General features: G+C 37.4%; 2 protein-coding genes across 2 annotated transcripts; both read right to left on the bottom strand.

The window, feature by feature from the left end:
• Positions 1 to 369: 369 nt before the first annotated feature.
• On the bottom strand, positions 370 to 6695 carry LOC145093301 (cell division cycle protein 48 homolog). Its single transcript, XM_079031396.1, has 9 exons — positions 6508 to 6695; positions 6204 to 6378; positions 5499 to 5727; positions 4640 to 5406; positions 4333 to 4554; positions 4169 to 4240; positions 3801 to 4082; positions 2325 to 2684; positions 370 to 822 (listed from the first exon to the last, which is right to left on the bottom strand). Exons 1-9 carry the CDS (start codon positions 6678 to 6680, stop codon positions 526 to 528), a joined length of 2577 nt encoding a protein of 858 aa, XP_078887522.1. The 5' UTR covers positions 6681 to 6695; the 3' UTR covers positions 370 to 525.
• Positions 6696 to 12388: 5693 nt separating this feature from the next.
• On the bottom strand, positions 12389 to 17148 carry LOC145093307 (cell division cycle protein 48 homolog). The gene is made up of 9 exons (XM_079031408.1): positions 16966 to 17148; positions 16662 to 16836; positions 15968 to 16196; positions 15109 to 15875; positions 14796 to 15017; positions 14632 to 14703; positions 14264 to 14545; positions 13026 to 13385; positions 12389 to 12862 (listed from the first exon to the last, which is right to left on the bottom strand). Exons 1-9 carry the CDS (start codon positions 17136 to 17138, stop codon positions 12566 to 12568), a joined length of 2577 nt encoding a protein of 858 aa, XP_078887534.1. The 5' UTR covers positions 17139 to 17148; the 3' UTR covers positions 12389 to 12565.
• Positions 17149 to 19102: the final 1954 nt, after the last annotated feature.

The following is a 19102-nucleotide window of genomic DNA, read 5'->3' as shown; positions in this document are numbered from 1 at the left end:
TCGATTGTAGTCGCACATAAGGATGGAATATGGATGATTAACCACTTGACAACCAATGCTTTAAATATCGATTTTCTAGTTGAATTTTTCTAACTATATTTTAAATGGATTTAAATGGATTTTCTTTTAGTAAATTAAATTACTAGTAAAATGACAGATTACTTGAAACTGAAAAAAGGAAACCCTATTTCTATATAGTTAAGAACATATTTTTTTATATTATCACTATATATATCTAATATATAAATAGTAAATAAAATTCTACTAATATAACACAATTTCGGGTCAAGCTCAACTGCCCATGTGAGCCTAACAAAATATACTAAGTCATACACCTTAATAAAATTAAAAACAAACAAACAATCAAAATTCAAACAAGTTGAATCCCAAGTTTGAAAGGCAAATTGTAAACAACAGTAAGTGTTAAACATCCATAACAAAACATCCAAAATAGAACAGAGAATCAACAACCGAAACTGAAATCAAATGCCAGTCACATGACTTTAGCATAATTTATATAAAAATCTAACTGTATAAGTCATCATCATCTCCACCACCACCAGCCGCCGCCGCAAACGGGTCAGAACCACCAGCTGCCGCCGCTCCAGCCGCTTCAGGGAACCGGAACTCCGAGCCAAACCCTCTGGACTGTTGCAATGTCTGAGCAAACGCTTGATACTTTCTAATATCCGCATCACTCACACTTCTACGCGCATATTTCATAGACTCCTCAAAATGTGCAGCCTTAATCTCTGCCACCTCATCTTCATCCTCATCCATGGAGTCTGGATTCTCACTCCTCTTTCTTTCCCTCTCTATATCCTGCAAAACCCAATCAACAAACAAATTTTTTAATATTTGGTAGTTGAATCATGATTAATGAAAAAGGACCAAATTTGCAAGAGGGAAACCATTAGGGACCATAACTGCAAAATCTTTGAACATACTCTGCCGACCAAAGACAGTAGTATACTATCTTGATCTTATTATATAAAAAAAGATATCTAAATACCCGGGTAAAGTTAATACTAGATTTTTTTAACATCAATACTTTTTGTATAAGCTAGCTACAATGATTATTTGGAAAAACAATCAACTTGAGTAGTTTATTTACAGCTTGTAAACAAAGATAAAACGGTTGGTTTTTCACAGTATTTTTAAGTTGATAAAAAATAATGTGTGACAAATCGTAACAAATTGGTGTGAAAACAAACATAAATGAGTAACAAGCTATTTGTCTTTTCTTACAAAAAAAAATTCTATATATGGGTAGCAAACTATTTAACTTTATTCACAAAATACCATTAAAATAATACTAGTATTTTGTAAACACTAAGATCCAGTTGCGTAAAAGCTACCAAGACTAGAGTCTTAACATGGTTATTGGGCTTCTTCAAGATTCTCTCGAATATACCCTTCAAAAAAATATTTAAAAACAACTCAATCTTCAACATGACCTTTTATGTCATTTTACATATTCCAGCTAGCTTATCATTTAGTTATACCAAACATCATTTTAGGCTATGTTTGTCAGACTAGCTGAAAAGCTAGCTGGAAGCAAAAATTATGTTTGGTAAAACTAGTTGATAAGCTAACTGAAATATGTAAAATGACATAAAAGGTCATGTAGAAGATTAGATTTTTTATAATTAATAAAGGGTATATTTGGGACATTAAAAAAAAAAAAAAAAAAAAAACTAAAAAACTTTTTGAAATACTAGTCTACGGCTGGCATTTGACGCGCCACAGCTAACTTATTTTCGAGCTTTTTTGGGTTGTCATGTTTGGTAAACCGAAAAACTAGCTTTTAAAAAGCTACTTGGAGTAGCTTTTCAATAGCTTTTTTACAAACTTTCCAAATATACCCTTATTTAATTATAAAAAACTTATTTTTGAAAAAGCCCTTTTATTTAATCTTATATCTTTCAGCTAGTTTTTACCAAGCACTTTTTTATCAGTTAGCTTATCAGCTAGCAGCTAGCTTTTTAATCATCAGCGAGCTTTTCAGCTAGCACACCAAACACAGCCTACGTAGCTTTTTAAAAAGCTAGCTTAGAAGCTACTTTTTGGTTAGCCAAACATGACACCTAAAAAACTCGAAAAGCACGCTAGCTATGACTTGCCAAACATTGTCTTATATTACCTATTTTATCAAGCTAGCAGCTAGCTTTTCATCCAGCAACTAACTTTTCACACAGCTAATTTTCAGCTAGTCCACCAAACATAGCCTCAGTATTTTTTTTAAAACAACCATAAATTATACTATAATGAACTAAGAATAGAGATAAAATGGTAAATGGTAAATGGTAAAAATGGTAACTTACTTTCTCGATGTTCTCTCGGATTGCATACTTGCAGGCACGCTGGCAAATTTCGGTGATGTCAGCACCGCTAAAGCCTTGAGTGTATTTGGCGAGGGCTCTTAAATCGACATCTTTGGAAACAGGGGATTTGCGCATTGCGGCCTTGAAAATCTGGTGGCGGGAATCCTCGTCAGGTAGTGGGATATAAATCAGTTGATCGAGCCGCCCTGGACGAAGCAGTGCAGGGTCGATTATGTCCGGTCTGTTGGTGGCTCCGATTATGAAAACCGTCTTTTTCGCCGACATTCCGTCCATTTCTGTCAGCAGTTGGTTCAGAACACGATCTGCAGCTCCTCCTGCATCCCCGGAACTACTTCCCCTCTAAAAAAATCCATGGAATGGAATTACAAATCAACGGAATGGAATCAAACAATCAGTAACTGTAACTGTAACTCTCTTCTATTACTATACATGCTTTATATGAGTCGTTGATGGCTTCTGGATTTAACCTTAAAAAAAGGTATAAAATAACTGCAAAATGGTAATTTAATCATGACTTAACGGTGTTAAACCCAGGGACCAAAATGGTATTTTGGAAAAAGATTTGTTTTTTGGACTGAACCCTAGCTAATGTATCTTTTTCTAAATAAAAGATTTATTTTTTGAGGCTTACTCTTATTTTTATGATACAGCTAAAAATGTATCTTTTTTTAAACGGTTGTGTAGAATTGGTTTCTGGATTGAACCTTTAAAGAGTATAAAATAAGGGCAAAATGGTAATTTTAACATGACTTTAACAGTGTTAAACCCAGGGAAAAAGGATTTGTTTTTGGACTCAACCCTAGCTAAAGTGGGATAACCACAGGCTTACTCTAATTTTTATGATACAGTTAATCTCATAAAAGACCTTATATGTTGTGTTTTTTTTTCAGGATTAAACCTCAACTTTATGTTTTTCCGGAAAAAGACCATTCATTTTTTTTCAATCTGGCCCTTTTAGTCGTTTTTTAACTTGTAAATATTGAGGGTTTTCCAGAAAAAAACTAAAAATGTTGAGGCTTTTTTTGGAAACAACTTGAAGGTTGAGGGGTTTTTTGGGAAAAAAAGAAGACAAAGTTGAGGGTTTTTACAGAAAAAATGAAAAAAAGACAAGGACTTTTTCAAGAAAAAAAAAACAAAGTTATGGTTTAATCCGGAAAAAACACACAAAATATAAGGTCTTTTATGAGATTAACCCTTAACTATAACTAGATTTAATCAAAATAACAAAGAGATTTGTGTATTTGGATTTACATATAAATAAAAATGAGTTATGTAGCAATTTTTCAACCTCCAACCAAGGAATGGGAATTAACAAAATGGAAGGAAGGAATGACATGGTCCATTTTCGTCTAGCGAAAGAAACATGTTCTTTTATATATGGAATGTATCATTCCATTCCATTCCTTTTCTGATTCCAATTCCATAGTATGAATGAAGCAGTAATTAAGTTCTGACCTGAGTTGCAATGGAATCAAGTTCATCAAAGAAAAGGACACAGGGTGCAGATCCTCTAGCCTTATCAAAAATCTCACGAACATTGGCTTCACTTTCACCAAACCACATAGTAAGCAATTCAGGTCCTTTAATGCTGATAAAGTTAGCTTGACATTCATTAGCAATAGCCTTGGCTAAAAGTGTCTTTCCACATCCAGGTGGGCCATAGAAAAGAACTCCTTTCGAGGGTGACATCCCAAATTTCTCAAATTTCTCAGGGTGCTCCACAGGGTATTGAACAGTCTGTTTTATTTCAAAAATATTAAAATCATTTTCATTTAATTTAATGTTAAACTGAAATCAATGATTCAATATTTCAATTCCATTACCTCTTGAAGCTCACGCTTAACATTCTCAAGACCTCCAATATCATCCCAGCTGCAATTAGGAACTTCCACAACCTATTTCCAGTCAAAAAAAAGATTAAAATATATATATTCAAAATGGTTTTATAAAGTTTGAAAAGTTTATAAAAACAAAAGCATTCACATACAGTTTCACGCAAAGCAGAGGGATTGCTTGTTCCAAGAGCAGTCTGGAAATGTTCATTTGAAACAGCCATGGAATTCAGAATCTCAGCATCAATGGAATCATCTTCCAAATCAATCACATCCATTTTCTCTCTAATGCATTGTAGTGCAGCTTCAGTACAGAGAGCTGCCAGGTCAGCACCGACATACCCGTGTGTTTCTTTAGCTATCTTTTCCAAGTCAACCTGAAATTAATTTCAATCCATGTTTCTTTAGCTACTAATCCATTCTATTGTTTGTAAAAGAACAAAGAATTTAAATACGACTTACATCATCAGAGAGTTTCATGTTCTTGGTGTGGATACGAATAACTTCAAGACGCCCAATTTCATCAGGGACACCAATGTCAATTTCCCTATCGAATCTCCCAAACCTTCTCAAAGCAGGGTCAATGCTATTAGGGCGATTTGTAGCTCCCATTACAATAACATGTGCACGTGATTTTAATCCATCCATAAGTGTCAACAGCTGTGAAACAATCCTCCTTTCAACTTCACCATTAGTTTTCTCTCTTTTAGGGGCAATTGAGTCAATCTCATCAATGAAAATAATCGAAGGGGCATTCTTTTCAGCCTCTTCAAACGCCTTCCTGAGGTTGCTCTCACTTTCTCCAGCCAGTTTTGACATGATTTCAGGCCCATTGATGCAGAAAAAGAAAGCTCCTGTTTCATTGGCTACTGCTCTTGCTATGAGTGTCTTTCCAGATCCAGGAGGGCCATATAGTAAAATACCCTTTGGAGGTTTTACTCCAATGGATTTGAAAAGCTGTGGGTGGCGTAATGGTAATTCAACAAGTTCACGAATTTGAGCCATTTGTTTTCTTACACCACCAACATCATCATAACCAATCTCATCTAGCCTATCTTCATCGTCTCTCTTGATAGGTTCACCCTCACAGAATATTTCAGTGTCTGGAGCAACAACACAATACTCCCCTGGATCAGTTTCAATTACTTTGAATTCCACACTTCGCATGCCTCCTCTCACAAGAAAATGATCACCCTTTCTTACAGGTCTATATGCCTCCAAGAAGTAGGCTGCATTATTGAAAATTAGAGTAAATTACATAACAAATAGCCAGTTATGTTAAGACTAAAGAGTAAGAAGCTGATGTATGTAGGTCACTTACGTTTGAGGTAAGCATCGAATAAGTCTCCTGTGACACCTTCAATGGTGTCATCTAGAGGAAGGACATGGATACGTTTCCCATATTTCACATCTGGACATTGGTGAACAGATACAACATCTCCAAGTCGAACCCTTAGGTTTGTTCGAATGACTTTGTTCATTCTGATCTTTGGTTCATCACAGGTTTCATCAGCAAGGGCAATGCAGACTGTATCTCTCCTTTTCTTCCCCTGTAAAAAATAAGAAAAAGATAAATTAAACATCACTATATACAATTCAGCTGAAGTTACTATTTGCAACAAAACTACAAATACCATATATGCCAACTAAAAGAACAACCACTCCCTCCACCCAGAAAAGAGAGCCACAAAAGAGTTTAAACTAGCATATAGGATTACTCTAAATTTCAATTGAATAATGGAAAAAAAGTTACAACACAACCTGTGTCCAATATTACACGTGAAAAATACTAGGGTTTGATGTTAACAATCGTAGCCTATCTCTCTTTTCTAGGATGGAGTAGTTTTCTTCTTCGAGTGAAGACAAGTCTATCATAACCCTAGATTCAAGAAAACATAAAGAGGAATCTTTGATCTGCGAACTAGATATTATAGGATTTCACCGTGAAGCACAATTCAATTGTATCAAAAGCCAACGAAACCCTAAGACGTATAGTAAAAAGTAAAGTCTGAGAAACAGGAAAAACCTTGATCAGTATGGTATCACCGCGGAAAAGCTGCAACTTCTCCATCGTATTAGGGTGCATAGCGACGACTGAGTTGTCGTCATTGACGGCTTCGTCAACGACAAGCCGGTTCGGAGACTTCTTGCGCTCCAAGATAGCGGTTGAAAAGTCTTTTTTCGCCGCAGGCGGGCCTTTCCTGTTATAAAAATCGGTCGACAAGGCGGTAACACGATTATCAGAGTCCGATTGAAGCAAATCACATAGATAAAGCCATAAACTTGCATATAAAATTGATAATTGATTGATTTAGTCTACGACAACTTACGGCTCCGATGAAGAAGACTCCGGCTGATTGCTCATATCGAATGACTGGAGATTGGGTGCTCCGATATGGAGAAGGAATCCGTCAGTGAGGAGGAACTCGGAGAAGAGGAGAATGCGAGTAACAGAAAGGGTGAATCTGATAAATCGCCAGGGGATATTGCTCGATCTGAGCATTTATATTTGCTAGAAAGTGATTCTTGAGCTAGTTACAAGTTTTGTCCCTAAACTATGACTAAATTATAGTATTGGTCCATGCTGGTTGCACGAAATAACACTTTTGGTCCTACTATGAACAAAATAACATGAACGGTCCCTTTTGAGGGTATTGATAACATCATTGGTCCTTCTCATTCTACTCTGTCTATTGTTCCATCCATTGAAGACCGCTCTTTTCAAGGTGATTGCCCAACCTGGCTCGGTTGAGGCATGGATGTGTTTGTTACTTCTCCCTCGATACACACAAAAGTTGCACAAATCTCTTAAGACATGAGAATAGGAAGGCGTATACCTTACGTATGCAGGTGTTTAGACCCAAAAATAGACAAGAATGTAGGTCTGGGAATAGAAAATCTTTACAGCAAAGCTTCATCCTGAAATCCTTGGATACATGGGGGAAAGAGGGTGGTATCACGAAGTTAGTTCAAAATATGTTAGACAACCCTGAAGTTAGAGCTATGGGACAAGGTGGAGGCATCCTTCGGAAGGAGGCTACATCAAGTAACACCAACATCAGACAATGTCTTCGTAAGGTTGCAGATGGTCATTTTACCGCAGCAGTGAAAGTATTATGCTCATCGGGTGCTGCACCATATAATGGTGATACTATTAAAGCTTTGGAGGACAAACACCCTTTCAGACCACCCCCATCCATGCCGAGCCCTATAAGTTTTGAACCTCCCCTTGTAGCAGACTTTGATTGTGTATTTAGTTGTATCAAATCCTTCCTTAAAGGAACTTCTTGCGGGAGAGATGGCTTGAGGGCTCAACACTTGCTAGACGCCCTTTGTGGAGAAGGGTCTGCTATTGCCACTGATCTCATACATGCTATCACTTCAGTTGTTAATTTATGGTTAGCGGGAAGATGTCCAACCATTTTGGCAGAGTTTGTTGCATCCGCTCCTCTCACGCCTCTTCTTAAACCTGACAACGGGATCCGTCCGATTGCAGTAGGCACTATATGGAGACGCCTGGTTTCCAAGGTTGCCATGAAAGGTGTGGGTAAAGAAATGGCCAAGTACCTTAATGATTTTCAGTTCGGAGTTGGTGTAACTGGCGGTGCTAAGGTTGTGTTACACAGTGCCAATAGGGTGTTGAGTGAACACCATGTTGATGGGTCTCTTGTAATGTTGACTGTGGATTTTTCGAATGCCTTTAACCTGGTTGATCGTTCAGCATTGCTCCGCGAGGTTAACAAGATGTGCCCTTCCATTTCTTTGTGGGTGAATTTCTTGTACGGGCAAGCAGCGAGACTTTATATCAGAGACCAACATATATGGTCTGCCACTGGGGTGCAGCAAGGTGACCCCTTGGGCCCTCTTCTTTTTTCCCTTGTTTTGCACCCGCTTGTGCACAAGATTAGAGACAATTGTAAGCTCCTTCTCCATGCTTGGTACCTAGATGATGGGACTGTCATTGGGGATTCAGAGGAGGTGGCTAAAGTGCTGAACATAATTCGGTTGCATGGTCCAGGTTTGGGTCTTGAGTTGAACATCAAGAAAACGGAGATTTTTTGGCCCTCATGTGATGGTAGGAAGCTTCGTGCTGATTTATTCCCTACGGAGATAGGGAGACCTTCTTTGGGGGTGAAACTCCTTGGGGGTGCTGTTAGTAGAGACGCGGGGTTTATTAGTGGGTTGGCCATGAAGAGAGCGGTCAATGTTGTTGATTTGATGGGCCTTCTTCCACAACTATGTGACCCGCAGAGTGAGCTCCTTTTGCTTCGATCGTGTATGGGCATTGCAAAACTTTTCTTTGGTTTAAGGACATGGCAGCCGGTACACATAGAAGAGGCGGCGTTATTCTTTGACAAGGGATTGCGCAGGTCTATCGAGGATATGGTGGTATGTGGAGGCCCCTTCTTTGGAGACATTCAGTGGCGCTTGGCTTCCTTACCTATTCGTTTCGGTGGTTTGGGTTTGTACTCGGCCTACGAGGTTTCCTCCTACGCATTTGTAGCCTCGAGGGCCCAATCTTGGGCATTACAAGACCACATCTTACGTGACAGTGGCATATGTGGTATGGACTCGGATTACCTGTGTGCTATGACTCGTCTCCGTGATACGATTCCGGGATTTGACTATAGCGGTTTCACTAATAAGGACACCTCCCCCCCCCCCCTAAATCCCAAAAAGCTTTGGCGTGTGCCCTTTTTAGCAAAATCGTCCAAGATATGGAAGTCAACTTCGACATGACTGTCAGATAGAAAACAGTCTTTGAGTGTCTGCGGGTGCCTCATGCTCAGGATTTTCTGCTAACTATCCCTATTGATGGTCTTGGCCAGCATATGTCTCCTGTGGAGTACCGAACTATCCTTCGTTACTGCCTCATGATTCCCATATTCCCAATTGACGAGATATGCCCAGTTTGTCGCAAGGCATGTTTGGATACCTTTGGGGAACACGCGGTTCATTGTAGAGAGCTCCCTGGTTTCAAGTATAGACATGATGTGGTTCGAGATGTTCTCTTTGATGCTTGTCGGCGTGCTGGTATTTCTGTGAAGAAAGAAGCGCCAGTAAACTTTTTGACGGACCCGCAGGATGGCAGGTCCACACTTAGACTGGCTGACATTTTGGTCTTTGGATGGATAGGAGGGAAGCATGCGTGCATGGATCTTACTGGTGTCTCTCCTCTCGTTGGTTTGGGGAGCGGAGGTTTCGCAGCTGGGCATGCCGCTTTGAAAGTCGCTGCATGCAAAGTGGTAAAGCACGAGAATGCATGTAGAGAAAATCAACATGTGTTTGTTCCTTTTGCATTCGATACATTTGGATTTCTCGCACCAGAGGCGGTGGATCTCCTTACTAGAGTCCAACGGGTCATGCATTCTCATGTCATATCTCCTAGATCCACAAATGTTGTTTTCAAAAGAATTGGTTTTGTCATCCAGAAAGGGCTAGCGGCGCAGCTTGTTGCCCGTTTGCCTTCAATCGATATGTATTGAACTTTTAATAGAAGTTGAATAATAATAAATACAATGGCTTTTTTTATTGGCTACCATTGGAGAAATTAAAGGGGTATTTTCTTAATCTCACTTGTTCACCACTCATACATCCTCTTTGTCGCCTAAATGTACATAAGTACATGTAAAGTGATAAACGCAGGAGTTGGTAAGCTTTCTCGTTCTTCCTTATCTTCTTTCATGGTGCTCTTTATCTTCAAATATGTTCTAAACACATAATTAAATTAGACACATTCTCAAACATTAAAAATGAATTGAAGATGTTGTCATGGCTAGAAAGCAAATCATAAAGCATATGTATCAGAGAGACAAATATGGATATGAAGGAGATGTATAGTAAATATCACATTTTAAATTACAACATGAATTTTAATGTATTTCAACTTATGTTAACCATTAATCAAACAAAAATATGTACAAAGGGCTTTCCTGGAATCTTTACAATGAAAATAATTATGGTGGGTTATTCACAAACAAAACTGGAAGAAAGTATGTGTATAGAAGGGTCACTTATGTTGATAATGTCAACATAGAAGAGTTATGTATAAATGAACAGAAGACCATGTTAGAAGGAGTAGGGTGTGATAATCATGAACCCTTTTTCTTTTATTTTTGCATGCTTGGTGTTCCTTTAGATTTGGACTTGTTTCATTAAGCAATGCCCAACATTTGGTAACTCTTTCAAATTATATATTTGGTTGTAAGGAAATCATAATGTACATTGAACATGGAAAATCAAGGCTACATTTAGATGATGTATCCCCATAGTATGTTACTAAAAGAAACAAAAGGGAAAAAAAATAGGTTCATATAGTAAGAAGTTAGGATTTGATTTGAACATACCTGGCATTGGAACCAGTGAAGTTGTTGAAGCTCCTGCTACCATCTTACTATACATAATGCCTTATAAACCATCCATGAACGAGGTTGTGGTGTTCCTATATAAATATCTTTTATTTTACCTTATATAGATTTCGTTCTTCTAGTGTCACTTATTATCTATCTTCCATTATCTATAAGCTTTGATGTTAAATGACAAGTTTACCCATTGAGAATTGTCTTGTTTCTCACTTTTTTGATTTGGTTTTTGCTGACTTGGTTGTGATTTTATTTTTTACTTTTGCTTTCACTTTTCTTTTCTTTTTTCTTAAAGGGTTTACGATATCATTATTTATTTTTTGCAAATTTGTTGGTTCAAATGTTGGAGGTTGGTTTGTTTTTTATACCCATATACCACAAATCATGTATTTTTGACTTACAATATTTAGGAATAAAATAGATAATTACATATATTTAAGAGATTTAAAAAAATTATGTTACAATCATCCATTGTTGGGTTACGATGATTTTCATAAAGAATAGCAACGGAAGCAAAACAAAATATTTTATCACCATAACGCATCAAGGATCTTGTTCTAGTAAACTTGTAGCGAAAAAACTAAGACCTAGAGTATGGATCGAACCACTACATTTCTTGTGGATGAAGTAGAAAACGATTTGTTCTCGTCTCGAATGAATCGAAGGTTCAAATTAGCATGTGTCTATTGTAGTTGCACACAAGGATGGATGATTAACCACTTAACAACCAATGTTTTAAAATTTAGTTTTCTAGTTGACCGGTTCCCAGTTCGACCACCGATTCAACCAAAAATTTTACTACATTTAGTGGTTGTATGCGTCGATCTTCAAGTTGTGTACACTTCGAAAATGTTCAATTTGCTTTGGAAATTGGTTGTTTTTTTAACGGAGTAAGTAAAGTCTAACTATACAAGTCTAACAAAATGGTTCAAATGGTTTTTTATCGGTACAATTATCCCGGTGCAATTTGGTTTTTAAAGAAACTGTCTGATTCGATCCGGTCTAGAAATTAACATAAAGTTATTGAATCGTTTTTGTCATCGGTTCCCGGTCCAACCAGTGAACCGATTTCTAAAACATTGTTGACATCTTCTTCCTTCTTAGATCATTGCCAAAACCGTGTGTGTGTGAGAGAGAGAGAGAGACTTGTTGTGACTAGTTTTCTCTTTTTGTATATATCCGTTGTTTTTTGCATTGTTATCGTTATCTCTTTGAATAAAAGATAATGACTAACATTCTAAACAAGGGTATTTGCACTTCATCCCTTAAGCTTATTAGTTTCAAATTAATTTACCATAATATTGGTGTGTTAACAAACTAATCCATTATCTTTCTTTTTTGTCATTTTCGATTGAATCATACATTTTGTGTAACCCAAAAAAACTATATTATTCATATTATTTATAGAAAGTCACCAACTTGGGACTATGGATATATTTCCAACAATAATTATCTCTTAATTAATCAAAACTTTAAACAAACAAACTTCCCGCATATCATACAAATACAATCAGTCTGTTTCGACCAATTTGATCATGTTTAAAAAAATATCTCATTCTTCTTGGATAAGAGGTTATATATTGCTTTAAATTTTGATGAGACATACAAAGGATAGCATGTCCTCTACTCGTATTTAAGAATATGCATATGATTGGTATGTAGATGAAAAAGATGAAACTAAATCCAAAATATGACTTTTGTTCCTTCCCATGTTCATTCTCTTGTCATCTCTGGATTTCCCTATTCGCAAAGGACTAGAAGTGAATTTTAACAAAAGCTCAAGCTTGAGTTCTGCTCATTCAAATTTGTGGGGCTCGAACTCATTTTAAGCCCTATTTTGAAGCTCAAGTTTTGCTCGGGAAATTTTTAGCTTTGTTTGTTTCAATAAAAGTTTGAAATGCAAATTGTAGACAAGAGTAAGTGTTGAACATCCATAACAAAACATCCAAAATAGAACAGAAAATCAACAACTGAAACTGAAATAAAATGCTGAGTCACATGACTTCAGCATAATTTATATAAAAATCTAACTGTATAAGTCATCATCATCTCCACCACCACCAGCCGCCGCTGCAAACGGGTCAGAACCACCAGCTGCCGCCGCTCCAGCCGCTTCAGGGAACCGGAACTCCGAGCCAAACCCTCTGGACTGTTGCAATGTCTGAGCAAACGCTTGATACTTTCTAATATCCGCATCACTCACACTTCTACGCGCATATTTCATAGACTCCTCAAAATGTGCAGCCTTAATCTCTGCCACCTCATCTTCATCCTCATCCATGGAGTCTGGATTCTCACTCCTCTTTCTTTCCCTCTCTATATCCTGCAAAACCCAATCAACAAACAATTTTTTTAAATATTTGGTAGTTGAATCATGATTAATGAAGGGCCAAATTTGCAAGAGGGAAACCATTAGGGACCAAAACTGCAAAATCTTTGAACATACTCTGCTGACTAAATAGTTAATGGTAAAAATGGTAACTTACTTTCTCGATGTTCTCTCGGATTGCATACTTGCAGGCACGCTGACATATTTCGGTGATGTCAGCACCGCTAAAGCCTTGAGTGTATTTGGCGAGGGCTCTTAAATCGACATCTTTGGAAACAGGAGATTTGCGCATTGCCGCCTTGAAAATCTGGTGGCGGGAATCCTCATCTGGTAGTGGGATATAAATCAGTTGATCGAGCCGCCCTGGACGAAGCAGTGCAGGGTCAATTATGTCCGGTCTGTTGGTGGCTCCGATTATGAAAACCGTCTTTTTCGCTGACATTCCGTCCATTTCTGTCAGCAGTTGGTTCAGAACACGATCTGCAGCTCCTCCTGCGTCCCCGGAACTACTTCCCCTCTGTAAAAATCCATGGAATGGAATCACAAATCAACGGAATGGAATCAAACAATCATAACTGTAGTCTGTAACTGTAACTCTCTTCTATTACTATATACGCTTTATATGAGTCGTCGTTTGTTTCTGGACTTAACCTTAAAAAAGGTATGAAGTAAGGGCAAAAGGGTAATTTTAACATGACTTAACAGTGTTAAACCCAGGGACCAAAATGGTATTTTGAAAAAGGATTTGTTTTTGGACTGAACCCTAGCTAAAGTGGGATAACCACAGGCTTACTCTAATTATTATGATACGGTTAATCTCATAAAACATCTTATATGTTGTATTTTTTTTCAGGATTAAACCTCAACTTTATGTTTTTCTTGAAAAAGACCTTGCATTTAACTTGTAAATTGTGAGGGTTTTTACGGAAAAAACTAAAAAAGTTGAGGTTTTTTCGGAAACAGTTAGAAGGTTGAGGGGTTTTTTGGGGAAAAAAGACAAAGTTGAGGGTTTTTACGGGAAAAATGAAAAAATACAAGGTCTTTTTCAAGAAAAAGAAAAAACAAAGTTGAGGTTTAATCTGGAAAAAACACACAAAATATAAGGTCTTTCATGAGATTAACCCTTAACTATAACTGGATTTAATCAAAATAACAAAGAATTTTAAATATGATTTGTGTATTTGGATTTAGATATAAATAAAAAAGAGTTATGTAGCAATTTTTGAACCTCCAATCAAGGAATGGGAATTAACAAAATGGAAGGAAGGAATGACATGGTCCATTTTCGTCTAGCGAAAGAAACATGTTCTTTTATATATGGAATGTATCATTCCATTCCATTCCTTTTCTGATTCCAATTCCATAGTATGAATGAAGCAGTAATTAAGTTCTGACCTGAGTTGCAATGGAATCAAGTTCATCAAAGAAAAGGACACAGGGTGCAGATCCTCTAGCCTTATCAAAAATCTCACGAACATTGGCTTCACTTTCACCAAACCACATAGTAAGCAATTCAGGTCCTTTAATGCTGATAAAGTTAGCTTGACATTCATTAGCAATAGCCTTGGCTAAAAGTGTCTTTCCACATCCAGGTGGGCCATAGAAAAGAACTCCTTTCGAGGGTGACATCCCAAATTTCTCAAATTTCTCAGGGTGCTCCACAGGGTATTGAACAGTCTGTTTTATTTCAAAAATATTAAAATCATTTTCATTTAATTTCATGTTAAACTGAAATCAATGATTCAATATTTCAATTCCATTACCTCTTGAAGCTCACGCTTAACATTCTCAAGACCTCCAATATCATCCCAGCTGCAATTAGGAACTTCCACAACCTATTTCCAGTCAACAAAAAGATTAAAATATATATATTCAAAATGGTTTTATAAAGTTTGAAAAGTTTATAAAAACAAAAACTTTCACTTACAGTTTCACGCAAAGCAGAGGGATTGCTTGTTCCAAGAGCAGTCTGGAAATGTTCATTTGAAACAGCCATGGAATTCAGAATCTCAGCATCAATGGAATCATCTTCCAAATCAATAACATCCATTTTCTCTCTAATGCATTGAAGTGCAGCTTCAGTACAGAGAGCTGCCAGGTCAGCACCAACATACCCATGTGTTTCTTTAGCTATCTTTTCCAAATCAACCTGAAATTAATTTCAATCCATGTTTCTTTAGCTACATATCCATGCTATTATTTGTATAAAAAGGAAGGTAACTATTGATATTAGGACTTACATCATCAGAGAGTTTCATGTTCTTGGTGTGGATACGAATAACCTCAAGACGCCCAATTTCATCAGGGACACCAATGTCAATTTCCCTATCGAATCTCCCAAACCTTCTCAAAGCAGGGTCAATGCTATTAGGGCGATTTGTAGCTCCCATTACAATAACATGTGCACGTGACTTTAACCCATCCATAAGTGTCAACAGCTGTGAAACAATCCTCCTTTCGACTTCACCATTAGTCTTCTCTCTTTTAGGGGCAATTGAGTCAATCTCATCAATGAAAATAATCGAAGGGGCATTCTTTTCAGCCTCTTCAAACGCCTTTCTAAGGTTGCTCTCACTTTCTCCAGCCAGTTTTGACATGATTTCTGGCCCATTGATGCAGAAAAAGAAAGCTCCTGTTTCATTGGCTACTGCCCTTGCTATGAGAGTCTTTCCAGAACCAGGAGGACCATATAGTAAAATACCCTTTGGAGGTTTTACTCCAATGGATTTGAAAAGCTGTGGGTGGCGTAATGGTAATTCAACAAGTTCACGAATTTGAGCCATTTGTTTTCTTACACCACCAACATCATCATAACCAATCTCATCTAGCCTATCTTCATCGTCTCTCTTGATAGGTTCACCCTCACAGAATATTTCAGTGTCTGGAGCAACAACACAATACTCCCCTGGATCAGTTTCAATTACTTTGAATTCCACACTTCGCATGCCTCCTCTCACAAGAAAATGATCACCCTTTCTTACAGGTCTATATGCCTCCAAGAAGTAGGCTGCATTATTGAAAATTAGAGTAAATTACATAACAAATAGCCAGTTATGTTAAGACTAAAGAGTAAGAAGCTGATGTATGTAGGTCACTTACGTTTGAGGTAAGCATCGAATAAGTCTCCTGTGACACCTTCAATGGTGTCATCTAGAGGAAGGACATGGATACGTTTCCCATATTTCACATCTGGACATTGGTGAACAGATACAACATCTCCAAGTCGAACCCTTAGGTTTGTTCGAATGACTTTGTTCATTCTGATCTTTGGTTCATCACAGGTTTCATCTGCAAGGGCAATGCAGACTGTATCTCTCCTTTTCTTCCCCTGTAAAACATACAGTTCAGCTGAAGTTACTATTTGCAAGAAAACAAGAAGTATCATCTATACCAACCAAAAGAACAACCACTCCCACCACTCAGAAAAGAGAACCACAAAAGAGTTTATACTAACATATTGGATTACTCTAAATTTCACAACAAGTACTTGAAATTGAATAGTATTGGAGAAAAAGTTACAACACAACCTGTGTCCAATATTGCACGTGAAAAATACTAGGGTTTGATAGTAACAATCATAGCCTATCTCTCTTTTCTAGGATGGAGTAGTTTTCTTCTTCGAGTGAAGACTAAGTCTATCATAACCCTAGATTCAAGAAAACATAAAGAGGAATCTTTGATCTGCGAGCTAGATATTATAGGATTTCACCGTGAAGCGCAATTCAATTGTATCAAAAGCCAACGAAACCCTAAGACGTATAGTAAACAGTAAAGTCTGAGAAACGGGAAAAACCTTGATCAGTATGGTATCACCGCGGAAAAGCTGCAACTTCTCCATCGTATTAGGGTGCATAGCGACGACTGAGTTGTCGTCATTGACGGCTTCGTCAACGACAAGCCGGTTCGGAGACTTCTTGCGCTCCAAGATAGCGGTTGAAAAGTCTTTTTTCGCCGCAGGCGGGCCTTTCCTGTTATAAAAATCGGTCGACAAGGCGGTAACACGATTATCAGAGTCCGATTGAAGCAAATCACAAAGATAAAGCCATAAACTTGCATATAAAATTGATAATTGATTGATTTAGTCTACGACAACTTACGGCTCCGATGAAGAAGACTCCGGCTGATTGCTCATATCGAATGACTGGAGATTGGGTGCTCCGATATGGAGAAGGAATCCGTCAGTGAGGAGGAACTCGGGGAAGGGGAGAATGCGAGCAACGGAAAGGGTGAATCTGATAAATTGCCAGGAGATATCGCTCGATCTGAGCATTTATATTTGCTAGAAAGTGATTCTTGAGCTAGTTACAAGTTTTGTCCCTAAACTATGAGTAAATTATAGTCTTGGTCCATGCGGTTTGCTCGAAATAACACTTTTGGTCCTGTTATGAACAAAATAACATGAACAGTCCCTGTTGAGAGTATTGATAACATCATTGGTCCTTCTCATTTTACTCTGTCTCTTGTTCCATCCATTGGCTAACGTTGGAGAAATTAAAGGGGTATTTTCTTAATCTCATTTATTCACCACTAACACATCCTCTCTGTCGCCTAAATGTACATAATAAGTGCATGTAAAGTGATTGACGTAGGAGTTGGTAAGCTTTCTCGTTCTTCCTTATCTTTTTTTCATGGTGCTCTTTATCTTCAAATATGTTGTAAGCACATATTTAAATTAGACACATTCTCAAGCATCAAAAATGAATTGAAGATGTTGTCATGGTTGAAGAGCATATCATAAAGCATATGTATCATATAGACAAGTATGGATATATAGGAGATGTATAGTAATTATCACATTTTAAATTACAACAAGAATTCTAGTGTATTTCACCTTATGTTAAGCATTGATCAAACAAAAATTTGTGCAAAGGGCTTTCCAGAAATCTTTACAATGAAAATCAATTGTGGTGGGTTCTTCACTAACAAAATTGGAAGAAAGTATATGGATAGGAGGGTCACTTCTGTTGATAATGTCGACATAAAAGAATTATGTATAGATGAACTGAAGATCATGTTAGAAGGAGTGGGGTATGATAGTCATGAACCCCTTTTCTTTTATTTTTTCATGCTTGGTGTTCCTTTAGGCTTTGGAGTTGTTTCGTTAAGCAATGCCCAGCATTTGGTAACTCTTTCAATTTATATAGTGGATTGTAAGGAAATCATGGTTTACACTGAACATGGAAGATCAAGGCTACATTCAGATGATGCATCCCCATAGTATTTTCTAAAAGACACAAAAGGGAAAAAAAATAGGTTCATGTAGTAAGAAGGTTAGAATTTGATTTGAACATACCCGGAATTGGAACCAGTGAAGTTGTTGAAGCTCCTGCTACCATCTTACTATACATAATGTCTTATAACCCAGATATGAACGAGGATGTACATGCAGCAGGCATAGTGTCCCATTGATTGGTTGGAATTATCCAAATGCTAGTGAATGTGTCTCTACTGTAAACAATGATGATGGTGTTGATTTTTTTATCCCTTATTTGATTTTGGGGATCAAAATGTAGCATATGAAGGGAACTTTGAAGAGGACAATCAAGTTAGTATTGGTGGTGAATTAGCAATTGAATTGGAAGGGAATGATGATGTAGAGTTTGATGATGAATCAGATAAGGGTGGTGATGTTTAACATAGTAATGGAAGTGAAGGTGGGGATGACTCTAGTGATAATGACTTTGATGTATGTAACTTAGATGTTGTGGGTGATGATGTGTAAGTGGACAGGCAAAATTTCATAGTGGTATTGATCATGTTGTGGAACCAATTGATAGGAAATGTCATTTGATGTAGTTGTTGAAGTTGGAGAGGGAGATATAATGGAAATAGATTACGAGAAAATTTAATTGTTTGGTGATGTTGATGAAAGGGAGGCATTGCCATATAATTTGAGAAAGAATAAGACATGCAGTCTAGGGGAAGTACATGATGTTGACTTTCAATTAGGTGAGGCATTCCTTAACAAAAAAAATAAATAACTAAAATCCAAGAGCACTTGTCAATATCTACTAGGAGGGACTTAAAATTGGTGAAAATGACAATAAAAGATTAAGGGCAAAGTGTAAGGGATATGTACCTAATGATGGTGGGGTAGCAGATAAAATTAAATGTCCATGGGTCCTAAAAGTTTCAATGGGTATAAATCAAGATGAATGGATGGTTAAGACATTTAATGGTCAGCATACCTGTTTCCCTACCAGGGTCATTAAATCTTGCACACAAGGTTTTCTT

The sequence above is a fragment of the Lactuca serriola genome, chromosome 1, assembly GCF_051521515.1.
Source record: "Lactuca serriola cultivar US96UC23 chromosome 1, Lser_US96UC23_V15, whole genome shotgun sequence".
NCBI classification, from domain to species: Eukaryota; Viridiplantae; Streptophyta; class Magnoliopsida; order Asterales; family Asteraceae; genus Lactuca; species Lactuca serriola.
Note: the sequence above shows the minus strand (reverse complement) of the source record. Positions and strands in the feature narration are given on the sequence as shown.

What these genes read in the sequence shown, in the direction of transcription:
- LOC145093301 (XM_079031396.1), bottom strand. Translation starts at nt 6,680, where the DNA reads ATGCTCAGATCGAGCAATATCCCCTGGCGATTTATCAGATTCACCCTT. An exon ending in GTGATACCATACTGATCAAG is followed by an intron (nt 5,728 to 6,203) that starts GTTTTTCCTGTT and finishes TATTTTTTACAG; the next exon opens with GGGAAGAAAAGGAGAGATAC. An exon ending in ACATGAAACTCTCTGATGAT is followed by an intron (nt 4,555 to 4,639) that starts GTAAGTCGTATT and finishes AATTAATTTCAG; the next exon opens with GTTGACTTGGAAAAGATAGC.
- LOC145093307 (XM_079031408.1), bottom strand. Translation starts at nt 17,138, where the DNA reads ATGCTCAGATCGAGCGATATCTCCTGGCAATTTATCAGATTCACCCTT. An exon ending in CCTCTGCTTTGCGTGAAACT is followed by an intron (nt 14,704 to 14,795) that starts GTAAGTGAAAGT and finishes GACTGGAAATAG; the next exon opens with GTTGTGGAAGTTCCTAATTG. An exon ending in TTGATTCCATTGCAACTCAG is followed by an intron (nt 13,386 to 14,263) that starts GTCAGAACTTAA and finishes GGATTTTTACAG; the next exon opens with AGGGGAAGTAGTTCCGGGGA.